A 13,957-nucleotide genomic window follows, 5' to 3' on the forward strand; every position below is an offset into this window, starting at 1 on the left:
TGACCTTCATTCATCAATCAAGTACAAGCAAGCAGCGAAAACCTGCAGGCACTCAGCCCTCCGTGGAATGAGTTTCACACGTACTCTAGAGCATTCAAGCATTCTCTGGCAGACAACTTTGAGATGAAGAGAGAGATGTGACGTTACATGTTTACTGGGTTTCTTGCAGGTGTCAAATCCAGATTTTGAATGAAGCTCTGAAAGACCAAGTAATAATAATAATTCATTGGTTTTATATATTTATATTTTAAGTATTTAAAGTCTACTGTACAAAAGTTACTTGTACTGCAGAGCATATTACAAAAAACACATAGTACAAAAAAGAGACAGAAATTATGTATTTTGTTGTCAACAAAGAATGATTGCATTCCTTCTGTGATGTAACACTTAGATAAGTAGCATCTGCCTCTTATGAAATTATGTCTGTGAGGCATCATCATCAGGCACTAATGACCATGCATCATATTTGTAACAATAGACAAAACAAATGAAAGAGATCATGCCTACATGTGGAATGGAATAAATAAAGAGTGGAATAAAGTTTCACTGTGAGGAAATCCACCACAACATATAATCAGCCCACGCTTAATTGACAAACTGTTGGTGTGGTGCTTCTCCAAAGAAACAAATAAGCCATAGGTTGTAATGAGTGTTTTACCATGTTGTTCAGCAGCCTGCATTTTATTTTAAACCTTTATTTCACTAGGCAAGTCAGTTAAGAACAACTTGTTATTTACAATGACGGCCTACCTCGGCCCAAACGTCACTGGGACAATTGTGCAACGCCCTATGGGATTCCCGATCATGGCCTGGCATGTGATTCAGCCTGGATTTGAACCAGGGACTGTAGTGACGCCTCTTGCACTGAGATACAGTGCCTTAGACAGCTGCGCCACTCGGGAGCCCTCAAAGCTAGGGCAGACTGGCCATCTGGTATTTCTAGCTAATGCCAGGAGGCCTGGTCTATTTTTTGCCTAACCTGGGTGTGTTTAAAATGATCAGTATCTGGTTAATAATGGGGGCCTCAAGGGAAAAAAATGGGCCGTTGTGTTTCTGTTCCCTGTCCGCCGATGGCCTAAAGCCTTCCATACTATTCTAAATTCCTTGTAATTTCTGTAGCATAACAAATGAATGCCATAGGCTAGGCTGCATACTCTGCAATCAACGTGCTATGCCTACTATTCGCTATCAACTACTACAGTGAACTAACGGAGCGACAGGTGTTCCCTTATATGAAAGATGACTTGCAAAACCTGCTGCGGCATTGTGGTAGGCAGTCTACCTTTCGCCACCTGGACACACCCTACCCTACACAAATAAGATGACCTGTTGACCTTTTTGTTCAAGAAAATTACAAAAGAAACTGTGTGTGCAAAATGCATTGCTGGGGAAATCAGTCCTTTGTTTGCCTCTACAGTATGTTGGGGTGATAGATTATACATTTTTCACAAGAGTAGCCACCGCAACCTCTTCAGTTCCTATGTTCATCTAATAGGTCTACCCTACCATAACAAAATGCATTGCTTCACATCAGCATTTTTATTTAACATCGTTGTAATAGTTTTTGCTACACCTAGACATAGTATTATATCTGAATCAGGCACTTGGTTAAATATAAAATATATTTATTTATCTTTTTATTTATATTGTATATGCATTTCACTCCAAATTCGTTTATGGTATTTGCAAGAAGAAAATAATATAGAAAAATATTTGAATATGTATAGATTACAATTGATGTCAATACAAAGCCTTCTCTAATGTCTGTTGCCCCATTGTCTGTTGTCTTGTGGATGCAGGTCTTCATGAGGAATTCTTCCATCTCATCGTAGAGAAGATGGCATGGAGGGCGTAGAGCAGAGTCACCACATAACACATCACCTACAGGAAAAATACAAGATACAGAAAGGTGAGGAGTGGGATGGACTACTAGGGACATGCAGTAAGCTTCAGTTGAAGAACACTTTGTTTGAGTCACAGGAGTGAAGGAACATACCACTGCAGCAATGTCCAATTGGTATTCTTTGAAGAAAGTACTGGTAAATGATTTCAGACTAATGGTGACATAGGCCTGTACCACTGCTGCACTGAGGTAGAAGAAGGATGCAAGGGAATGATACACAACATCCTGAAGAGTGAGAGAGAGAGCGAGAGCGAGAGAGAGAGCGAGAGAGAGAGAGAGAGAGAGAGAGAGAGAGAGAGAGAGAGAGAGAGAGAGAGAGAGAGAGAAATAGAGTGTGAGAGAGTGAGAGTGAGAGCGAGAGAGAAGCAACATGAGAGAGTTAGTCATCATCCTGTTATACTACCTGTTATAACACTACAGCCTTTCAATAGACAGAATGTTCATTATACTCTCATCATCATCACCATCGTCATCATCACCATCATCATCATTCTTTCTGATTAGACATTTAGGATGGGAAGAAAATCTGTTCCATAATCCTTTTCGAGTAAATCACTTTTATCAAAGATGGCTGTATGAATGTCTCTCAGACTCACCAGTGTGGGCCAGATGCTGCTCTTATTGGCTCCACTGATGAAGATGAGGAACCACAGGGTAGTGATGATGAAGCAGAACACAGAGACAAACATCACCCAGCCCTGAGGATTCGCAATCAGCACCTTTGTGGAGGCCACCAGAGTCCACACCAGACCTCCGAATATCTGCCACACACACACGCGCACACGCACACACACACACACACACACACACACACACACACACACACACACACACACACACACACACACACACACACACACACACACACACACACACACACACACACACACGGGGGAGAGAGGAGAGAGAGAGAGAGAGAGAGAGAGAGAGAGAGAGAGACAGAGAGAGAGAGAGAGAACACAGAACACGTACGGTCATAATGTGTAAACATCAATGCATTTAGTTGACAAGTTGTTAGTCATGGGATTTGATGGTTCAATCAGCCATCCACTTCTTAATGTCACCCCAATAGTGTCACTCCATGTGTTGTGGTAAGACCACAGAGAGCAGGCCACAGTAACAGGGTAAGTAAACATGCACCTCTAGGCAAGGTCTGATAGCTTTAACTTACTAAAGCTCATTTAGTCAGGGGTTCAACCATTTGCATAGAACATTTCACCAAGTAATGGCTGTGACAGCTAGTGCATGCAACAGTCAGTAGGCTAACAGTTACGAGCTCTATGTTATCTTTACCTCCGTCAAAAACATCCAAATGAACACTTGTTCATAATCATACGCCTTTTGATTAGTTACTAGATACCATTGCCACAATTTCTCCATAGAGAATCTGACACTCCGTCGTACATGATCATTTCCAAACTCACACACACATTCTGCCCCCTCCTTCAACAAACATGCCAGTAAAGAGAGGATGAATGGTGTTTGGATACAGCGCGGATCATGCGATAACCATAGTTTGGTTTCAGATAAGGATTTAGCTGATATTCACAAACCAGAAATCAACATATTTTCCAATACTATGGCAATAATTATCAGCAGAAATAAACCTGACCAAGAAGGCTGCAGCAATCAAAGAAGTGCTTGGTATGAGTCTACACACAGTGTCTGACACTAAAGTAATACTCCTTTCAGTGCCCTCTGAATTACATCATGCATGCATACCCAAATATTACCTTGAACAATCAAATGTCTTATCTCCCTCTGATAAATGTGAAGGGCATTAGAGTAAAGAATATTTCTAGAGTAAAGAGCAATGCCAGTAGTCCAGTCCCAGCTGAGAGCAGAACACTTATTTGATTTGTCTGTACTCACAAACTCAGGAATGAAGAAGAGGTCTGGAACAGTGGTGAACACACTGGTGCCACTGGGCAGTGGGTTACTGGAGGTGCTAGAAGCCATATTCCCAAAGTGTCTAGGTCTACCTGTGTGTTGGCGTTTTGTTGATGTGGGTGTGTGCCCAACACAGTTCTCCCAAAAGTGAGACCTGTGACCTAAACAGTTCTGCTTTTTAAAGCCCTGCTTCCCACACCTGTTCCTCCTCCTCCTCTCATTCTCTTGATGTTTTATTTCTTCATTACATTGAAATACCAGTTGGTTGTGTCAGCTTGTGTACATTACATTTACATTTTAGTCATTTAGCAGACGCTCTTATCCAGAGCGACTTACAGTAGTGAATGCATACATTTCATACAACTCATACATTTCTTTTTTTTTTTCTGTGCTGGCCCCCCGTGGGAGATGTAGGATCTGAATTGGATCACTCTTTTGTTGTTTAGAAAAGGAGGAAATGCAAACTTGTCGTGTATTTGAGTTTAAAAAAGGCTTCTAAATATTTTAACTTCCGACTTCATTTGCCCTAACAAGAAATGGATCAACAAATACGTCCATTAATTATAATCCACATAATAATTCACATTTCCTGCTGCTGCAGGATTATTCTGTAGCAAACTGGATCAAATTACAATCCTTCATCTTTATGTAGGCAGGAGGCCCAATGTGGCCCACATCACATCTTAAAAGTAACCGTTGTCATCAATCACTTGCCAAAATCTGGATGAAAATGGATAAGGTGTGCCATTGACTTCAGTGGATTTGGTAATCTTGTGTATGTAGACAGGAGGCCCATTGTGTGTGGTAGGCAGGAGTGTTCCACATTTCCAAATCAGTGTGTCATCTGTCAACCTGACAGTTGGTGGAGAACAAACCACAAAAAAAAAAACTTTTCCCGTTGTAAAAAGAGAGAGGGGGAGGGGGGGTGGGCAATCCCAGAAACTGCAGCATGAGTGCTATTGCTGGGACAACCCAAGCCTACACACACATGCATGGAAATGAGAAGAAGTATTATTTGATAATCACAGGGAGGACTTGTTTCATCTTCCCCATTGTCATTTTTTTTTATTTGGTTGCAATATCCTGAGTCATATATGTACATGTCATGTCTACACTACTAGAAAAAAAGGGTTCCAAAATGGTTATTCGGCTATCCCCATAGGATAACACTTTTTTGGTTCCAGGTAGAACACTTTCTGGTTCCAGGTAGAACTATTTTGGGTTTCATGTAGAACCCTCTGTGGGAAGGGTTTTACATGGAACCAAAAAAGGTTCTTCAAAGGGTTCTCCTATGGGGACAGCCGAAGAACCATTTTAGGTTCTAGATAGCACCTTTTTTTTTCTAAGAGGGTATTGTTCATATTGGACAATAAATGTTCTGTCCTGACCACTAGCCAAGAGAGGCTATTATCCATGACAGTGGCTAATCTGTAGGGCTCGATCTATCTATAATTGGGTGACGGTTGCTAGTGTAACAGTATAGCTTCCATCCCTCTCCTCGCCCCTACCTGGGCTTGAACCAGGGACCCTTTGCACACATCAACAACTGACACCCACAAAGCATCGTTACCCATCGCTCCTCAAAAGCCACGGCCCTTGCAGAGCAAGGGGAACAACTACTTCAAGGTCTCAGAGTGAGTGACATCACCGATTGAAACACTATTAGCGTGCACCCTGCTAACTAGCTAGCCATTTCACATCAGTTACACTCACCCCCCTTTAGACCTCCTCTTTTTCCGCAGCAACCAGTGATCCGGGTCACGGCACCAATGTAACAGTATAGCTTCCGTCCCTCTCCTCGTCCCTACCTGGGCTTGAACCAGGGACCCTCTGCACACATCAACAACTGACACCCACGAAGCATTGTTACCCATTGCTCCACAAAAGCCGCAGCCCTTGCAGAGCAAGGGGAACAACTACTTCAAGGTCTCAGAGCGAGTGACGTCACCAATTGAAACGCTATTAGCGCGCACCCCGCTAACTAGCTAACCATTTCACATCGGTTGCACTAGGCAGAGGCTTAAGAGACGGTACAGCATATAAAACCTATTGTTTAGGCTTGTCACTCTTGTTTTGAGTACATTGGAGAGAAACAAATGTGACACTAAAGAGCTGGACAATCCCCCTATCTATCTATCTATCTATCTATCTATCTATCTATCTATCTATCTATCTATCTATCTATCTATCTATCTATCTATCTATCTATCTATCTATCTATCTATCTATCTATCTATCTATCTATCTATCTATCTATCTATCTATCTATCTATCTATCTATCTATCTATCTATCGTGGTATGCCAGGAGGTCTACCCCAGGGGATGGTAATAGAGGGGAGGTACGTGAGGCGACGTTGGCTCCCTCTGCTGGGAATACGGGAGCTGGGCACCGCGACACGGACAGCTAAGTGGAGGTAATTAGAGGAGAGTGCCAACCAGCCGTGGAGGCTAAATAAAAGGAGCACAATGACACACCACGGGAGAGACGGACACCAGTTAAGAGAGAGAAGAAAGACCGAGCAAAACCGAAGTGATTTCTTTGAGATATTTATTTTTTCCCTTACCATGACTCTGCTGTGACAGTTTGTCTTTCTCCCCAAACAAATGGCCCATGAGCAGTCCCTCTCATGCTATCTATTTGAGTATGTTTTCTTGTTATGTTTACCATATTTTCCTTACACAAAAGAGAGGGCCTGTTCTTGGCCCAGAGATCACTCCTCTGGTGTGTTTGAGCAGAGAGTAAGCTACTCCCTGAACCCTGCTCAGCGAGGTCTTTGTTATGGCGGCAGGACAACATGTCTTCTCTGTGAATGCCCAGTACAAACCTGTGACCCTATACCTAGAGCAATGTTCATCCAAGCATGTTTAAAGGCCTTTGTCATACAGACCTAAGTCATACAGACCTAAAGACTGGGTGGCGAGGAGGACTAGAGATCAAAGAGCTTTCCCATAAACCCACTGGAGTACCACAGCCTTTGAACTGGGGCGATGGATTCTCACTGATAAGACATTCCACCGGTCTCCCAGGCAGAGAAACAGATTGAACAAGTGATTAACTTGGATGGATGCTTCTTATTTTTTTCTTTCAGTCTGCTATTTCTATTCAGCTTGTAAATAGGTGAAAGCAACGAGATGCAAAAATAACTTAGGGTCTCGATTCATTCCATATTGCGGAAATTCATTGCTAAAGTGTGATTGAAATTCCTGCGTTCACGGAGACTGCATTCGCTGTAAAATCTGCGTATGTTGGCTTAAGACCCAGGCACACCCATTTGCTCATGGAATAGAGTAGGTGCAAATAAGGTTTGCGATTTAACATCAATAACATGACAGTAATTCTACCTCAAAAACAAACACGTGAATACCAATGAATTTTAAACCCACAATAGCAGGTAGCACTAAATAAGGTTACATATTGCCTATTAGGGCTGGGAATTACCAAGGACCTCACAATACAATATTATCACGATACTTAGATGCCGATACGATGTGTATTGCGATTCCATAATGTGATTTTAGAGCATTTTCATGTTCCAAACACACTGCTCACAGAGGCACAAAAGAGAACATGAGAAAACAAGTTTTAATCAGTCATGAAAATAAAAGTGCTGAAAACATGTTGGCTCACTATTTAAACAGAAGATGGAGAACAAGCCCTTGATCCTGACTCTCAGTTCCATTACATTACACATAAGAGCCATTGGACTAAGGCATCTTCTGAACAATGAAGTTTTGTTAAGAGCTGCAACGCTCAATCTGAACATTAACACGCGTCGCTTGTGGTACGGTTTTAGGAGCATAAGGACCTTATCTTTCATATCAGCGAGAAATAATAAATACAAAAACAATAGGTTAAACTGATATAGGGTTAGAGTTCCCACACGGTTTGTTACACGGCCATAACTCCATGTTACACGGTTTGTTACACGGCCATAACTCCATGTTACACGGTTTGTTACACGGCCATAACTCCATGTTACACGGTTTGTTACACGGCCATAACTCCATGTTACACGGTTTGTTACACGGCCATAACTCCACGTTACACGGTTTGTTACACGGCCATAACTCCACGTTACACGGTTTGTTACACGGCCATAACTCCACGTTACACGGTTTGTTACACGGCCATAACTCCACGTTACACGGTTTGTTACACGGCCATAACTCCACGTTACACGGTTTGTTACACGGCCATAACTCCACGTTACACGGTTTGTTACACGGCCATAACTCCACGTTACACGGTTTGTTACACGGCCATAACTCCACGTTACACGGTTTGTTACACGGCCATAACTCCACGTTACACGGTTTGTTACACGGCCATAACTCCATGTTACACGGTTTGTTACACGGCCATAACTCCACGTTACACGGTTTGTTACACGGCCATAACTCCATGTTACACGGTTTGTTACACGGCCATAACTCCATGTTACACGGTTTGTTACACGGCCATAACTCCATGTTACACGGTTTGTTACACGGCCATAACTCCATGTTACACGGTTTGTTACACGGCCATAACTCCACGTTACACGGTTTGTTACACGGCCATAACTCCACGTTACACGGTTTGTTACACGGCCATAACTCCACGTTACACGGTTTGTTACACGGCCATAACTCCACGTTACACGGTTTGTTACACGGCCATAACTCCATGTTACACGGTTTGTTACACGGCCATAACTCCATGTTACACGGTTTGTTACACGGCCATAACTCCACATTACACGGTTTGTTACACGGCCATAACTCCATGTTACACGGAAAGCAGACGGAAGACAAGATCGGACCACCTGTGCAGGTTAGCTGTCTGGCATGCTCTGAACACATAACTCGGGAGTGTAGCGGAAGTGTAGTTTAGTAGGATGGAGGCAGCCATACCTGTATGGATCTGTAACTGCTACAGTGTAGTTTCATTGGATGGAGGCTCCATAGCTGTATGGATCTGTAACTGCTACAGTGTAGTTTAGTAGGATGGAGGCAGCCATACCTGTATGGATCTGTAACTGCTACAGTGTAGTTTAGTAGGATGGAGGCAGCCATACCTGTATGGATCTGTAACTGCTACAGTGTAGTTTAGTAGGATGGAGGCAGCCATACCTGAATGGATCTGTAACTGCTACAGTGTAGTTTCATTGGATGGAGGCTCCATAGCTGTATGGATCTGTAACTGCTACAGTGTAGTTTAGTTGGATGGAGGTTCTATAGCGGTATGGATCTGTAACTGCTACAGTGTACTTTTGTCGGATGGAAGCTCCCATAGCTGTATGGATCTGTAACTGCTACAAAGTAGTTTTGTCGGATGGAGGCTCCATAGCTGTATGGATCTGTAACTGCTACAGTGTACTTTTGTCGGATGGAAGCCTCCATAGCTGTATGGATCTGTAACTGCTACAAAGTAGTTTTGTCGGATGGAGGCTCCATAGCTGTATGGATCTGTAACTGCTACAGTGTACTTTTGTCGGATGGAAGCTCCCATAGCTGTATGGATCTGTAACTGCTACAAAGTAGTTTTGTTGGATGGAGGCTCCATAGCTGTATGGATCTGTAACTGCTACAGTGTAGTTTTGTCAGATGGAAGCTCTATAGCTGTATGGATCTGTAACTGCTACAGTGTAGTTTTGTCGGATGGAAGCTCCCATAGCTGTATGGATCTGTAACTGCTACAAAGTAGTTTTGTCAGATGGAGGCTCCGTAGCTATATGGATCTGTAACTGCTACAGTAAGTGTGTCTTTTTTATTTGAAGGATTCTTTCTTGCTGATGAAAGATAAGGGCCATATGTTTCGAAAGCCGTATTGCAAGCGATGATCATTGAAGTTTCTAAAGGTTAAACCCCAGTGTAGGGATTGTAGTTCACATGAGGTCGTCGTGGGCAAAGCTAATGGCTGAAAACTGTAGGGAGAAGACAGAATGCCGCCTAGAGTTTTTGAGAGCTAATAGAGAACAAGATATAAGAATGAAAAATACAGGAGTTTTGGCGCAGGTACAGCCAACTAGCACTAGCTAGTAAACACAGGCTTAGGAGATGTTATATGTTTGTTCTTCAGCTAACATCACTTTTTGTGAATCTTTAAGCATTTATGTAATTTAAAAAACACATAACGTACATACAGTAAAGGCCTCATAATTCATAAAGGTCATGTTAACTGGCTGATATTATCTCATAGAACAAAACATATAAGATCTCCTATGCCTGCATTAACCTCGGACCTTATTTTCTGCGTTTATTCCAAAACCCTATTCTTTCCCCATTCATGTTCCCCATATGAATGCCTGAACGAACCAGAGGTAACTCATTTCCGTTTTTTAGGACTACAAGCTGGTGAGCTCTATTGTCAGAGGAGAATACAATGCACACATAAAAACAACCCACTGGGCACATACTGGTTGAATCAACGTTGTTTCCACGCCATTTCAATGAATTTACATTGAACCAATTTGGAATAGACGTTGAATTGACATCTGTGCCCAGTGGGAATATGCGACTTATTGTTTAATCTATAAAATGTCTTGCACAATTAAACGTTGTGCTATCCAGGAGCATGCGTACAGGACATCAATAAACTGCTCCAAAACATTTTAAACCAGCATCAGGAAATTTAGTCTATCATAGTTCATCAGGAAGGGCAGCTCAGAACAGCTAAAGATGGATTTAAAAGAACTGATTGGGTCTCTGCTTGACACCAATAAACCCCCTACAATATCTGGCCCACTCCCCTCCCTAAATCGTGGCATTGAACATTTCAGACTTTTAGCCCTCCATAACTGGCTACACGACCATTGCAGATCTGTGGGTGTAACATTTATTGACAATTTTGATACCTCCTGGAAACAAAGCTTGTTTTATAAGGAGGATGGGATCCACCCAAATCATTTGGGTTCCTGGATCCTTTCACAGCACTATAAGGCTGCGTTGAGACAATGACTTATCAATGACCCAAGCCCAGCTCAGTTAATCCCAACCATTGTGTCGCTGAGTTGTCATAATGCTTCAGCAAATGTACATTATCCCAGGGGCGTTGGAAGACACAATGTCATTTAATTTATGTCCCTCTAACTGCCATGAAACCCTCTGCTGATCCCACAGCAACTGTATGTAGTAATCATGTGCCTATGAACCAGTTCTACTGTTAGCACTGAGACGGTGTACCCTAGCAGATGACATTCATGTTCTGACTACCTCTGAAACTCACTTAGATAATACATTTGATGACACAGTGGTTGCAATACATGGTCATACCATTTACAGAAAAGACAGAAATGAGGGTGGTGTTGCGGTCTATATTAAGAACCACATTCCTGTAAAGCTTTGAGAGGATCTCATGTTAAATACTATTGAAGTAATATGGCTACAGGATCACCTGCCTCACTAATGTCACAGAAAATGGTGCCCCTCCTCGGCCGGGCGGCGCTCGGCGGTCGTCGTCGCCGGTCTACTAGCTGCCGCTGATCTGTGTTTCTGTGTTCATTGTGTTTTGTCTGTCTAGGTCCGCACCTGTTGTCATTTCTGTCATTAGTGAGGGGGTATTTAGTTTGTTCCTTTGGGGTTGTGAGGGATTGTTTGTTTGTCAGCGGGTTTACGCTGTGGCCGTGTCTTCTCTATCGTTTTTATATTGGAGGATTTATTTTCTCGCCGGGCTGCGCCCCGTGCGTGATTTTCCCTTTGTGGATTACCTGTTTCCCTTTTGGGTATTGTGTACTCCCAGTGCCTTTTGATCACCTAGTGTTTGGGTGTGAATAAACTTCGAGCTACTGGACGATATCTCCTGCATTTGACTCTTCTCCTTCCTCCTGCCCTAAGTACCCGTGACACCTAAAGCCCATTCTTGTGGGAAGCTGCTATATACCACCAAGTACTAACAGTCAGTATCTGGATAATATACTGTACCAGTCAGAATTTTGGACAAACCTAATCATTCAAGGGTTTTTCTTTACTTTTACTATTTTCTACATTGTAAAATAATAGTGGAGGCATCAAAACTATGAGATAACATATATGGAATCATGTAGAAACCAAAAAAGTGTTAAACAAATCAAAATCTTTTTTATATTTCAGATTCTTCAAAGTAGCCACCCTTTGCCTTGATGACAGCTTTGCACACTCTTGGCATTCTCTCAACCAGCTTCACCTGGAATGCTTTTCCAACAGTCTTGAAGGAGTTCCCATATTCTGAGCACTTGTTAGCTGCTTTTCCTTCACTCTGCAGTCCAACTCATCCCAAACCATCTCAATTGCGTTGAGGTTGAGTGATTGTGTAGCCCAGGTCATCTGATGCAGCACTCCATCACGCTCCTTCTTGGTCACAGCTTACAATAGTCAACCATGTTTATTCACGAGGGCTCTGAATATCATACAATGTACACAGCCTTTTATACCTCACCCTTTTGGTTAAACCATATGTCATACCCCTTATAAATGCCCCTCTTCTTTAGCACTGTCAATGCATATTTACAAGTCTTCTCCATCTCATACATTGCTTATCATATCCTGCCCCATGTTACATAATCTACTGTAAGCCTAAAGGTTTCTCCCCTCCCTGGGTGGGGAGACCTCCTTCCTGTTATTAGTTTCACAGTGGTCACAAGTTGTCTGTCACAAGCTGTCTGTTAACAGTTGCTCTGTTCCTTGAACGTCTCACTTACATTACTAAATAGTAAAGTCTTAGCTTGTCCTATGCACACACATTTATAGAATTAGTCTTATAAATCACTCAGTTATACATTTTCAGGGTGGAATCATTTAGTCAAAACCTTAAACATATAAATTCCATTATCATTAGACACTTTGCAAAGAGATGCAAAATTGAGATCAGGTGCATCCTGTTTCCACTGATCATCCTTGAGATGTTTCTACAACTTGATTGGAGTCCACCTGTGTGAAATTCAATTTATTGGACATGATTTGGAAAAGCACATCTGTCTATATGAGGTCCCACAGTTGACAGTGTATGTCAGAGCAAAAACCAAGCCATGAGGTCAAATGAATTGTGCGTGAAGCTCAGAGACAGGATTGTGTTGAGGAACAGATCTGGGGAAGGGTACCAAAACATTTCTGCAGCATTGAAGGTCAACAACAACACAGTGGCCTTCATCATTCTTAAATGGAAATTGTTTGGAACCACCAAGACTCTTCCTAGAGCTGGCCGCCCGGCCAAACTCAGCAATCGGGGGAGAAAGGCTTTGGTCAGGGCAGTGACCAAGAACCCGGTAGTCACTGTGACAGAGCTCTAGAGTTCCTCTGTGGAGATGGGAAAACCTTCTAGAAGGACAAACATCGCTGCAGCACTCCACCAATCAGGCCTTTATGGTAGAGTTGGCCAGACCGAAGCCACTCCTCAGTAAAAGGCATGATTGCCCACTTGGAGTTTGCCAAAAGGCACCTAAAAACTCTCAGACCATGAGAAACAAGATTCTCTGGTCTGATGAAACCAAGATTGAACTCTTTGGCCTGAATGCCAAGTGTCACGTCTGGAGTAAACCTGGCAGCATCCCTACGGTGAAGCATGGTGGTGGCAGCACATGCTGTGGAGATGTTTTTCAGCGGCAGGGGATGGGACACAAAGATGAACGGAACAAAGCACAGAGAGATCATTGATGAAAGCCTGCTCCAGAGCACTCAGGACCTCAGACTGGGGTGAAGGTTCACCTTCCAACAGGACAACCCTAAGCACACAGCCAAGACAACGCATGAGTGGCTTCGGGACAAGTCTCTGAATGTCCTGGAGTGGCCCAGCCAAAGCCCAGACATGAAACCGATCGAACATCTCTGGAGAGATGTGAAAATAGCTGTGCAGCGACGCTCCCCATCTAACCTGACAGAGCTTGAGAGGATCTGCAGAGAAGAATGAGAGAAACCCCCCAAATACAGGTGTGCCAAGCTTGTAGCGTCAAACCCAAGAAGACTTGAGGCTGTAATCGCTTCCAAAGGTGCTTCAACAAAGTACTGAGTAAAGGATCTGAATACTTACGTAAATGTGATTTACATTTTTTTTCTAAAAACCTATTTTTGCTTTGTCATTATGGGGTATTGTGTGTAGATTGATGAGGGACATAAACAATTTACAAAATTTTAGAATAAGGCTGTAACGTAACAAAATGTGGAAAAAGTCAAGTGGTCTGAATACTTTCCGAAGGCACTGTATGTCCTTC

At 42.8% G+C, this 13,957-nt stretch overlaps 1 protein-coding gene across 1 annotated transcript; it reads right to left on the reverse strand.

Annotated features, from left to right (window-relative positions):
• Window positions 1-213: 213 nt before the first annotated feature.
• On the reverse strand, window positions 214-3,961 carry LOC106577171 (myelin and lymphocyte protein). Its single transcript, XM_045700983.2, has 4 exons — window positions 3,776-3,961; window positions 2,500-2,664; window positions 1,997-2,128; window positions 214-1,881 (listed from the first exon to the last, which is right to left on the reverse strand). The coding sequence occupies exons 1-4, from the start codon at window positions 3,860-3,862 to the stop codon at window positions 1,804-1,806; spliced, it is 462 nt and encodes a 153-aa protein (XP_045556939.1). The 5' UTR covers window positions 3,863-3,961; the 3' UTR covers window positions 214-1,803.
• Between the last annotated feature and the right edge of the window lie 9,996 nt (window positions 3,962-13,957).

The sequence above is a fragment of the Salmo salar genome, chromosome 18 (assembly GCF_965601325.2).
Source record: "Salmo salar chromosome 18, fSalSal1, whole genome shotgun sequence".
NCBI classification, from domain to species: Eukaryota; Metazoa; Chordata; class Actinopteri; order Salmoniformes; family Salmonidae; genus Salmo; species Salmo salar.

Coding starts and splice junctions, on each gene's coding strand:
- LOC106577171 (XM_045700983.2), bottom strand. CDS start 3,862: ATGGCTTCTAGCACCTCCAGTAACCCACTGCCCAGTGGCACCAGTGTG. Junction 2,665..3,775: donor TCTTCTTCATTCCTGAGTTT/GTGAGTACAGAC, acceptor TGTGTGTGGCAG/ATATTCGGAGGTCTGGTGTG. Junction 1,882..1,996: donor AATTGGACATTGCTGCAGTG/GTATGTTCCTTC, acceptor TTTTTCCTGTAG/GTGATGTGTTATGTGGTGAC.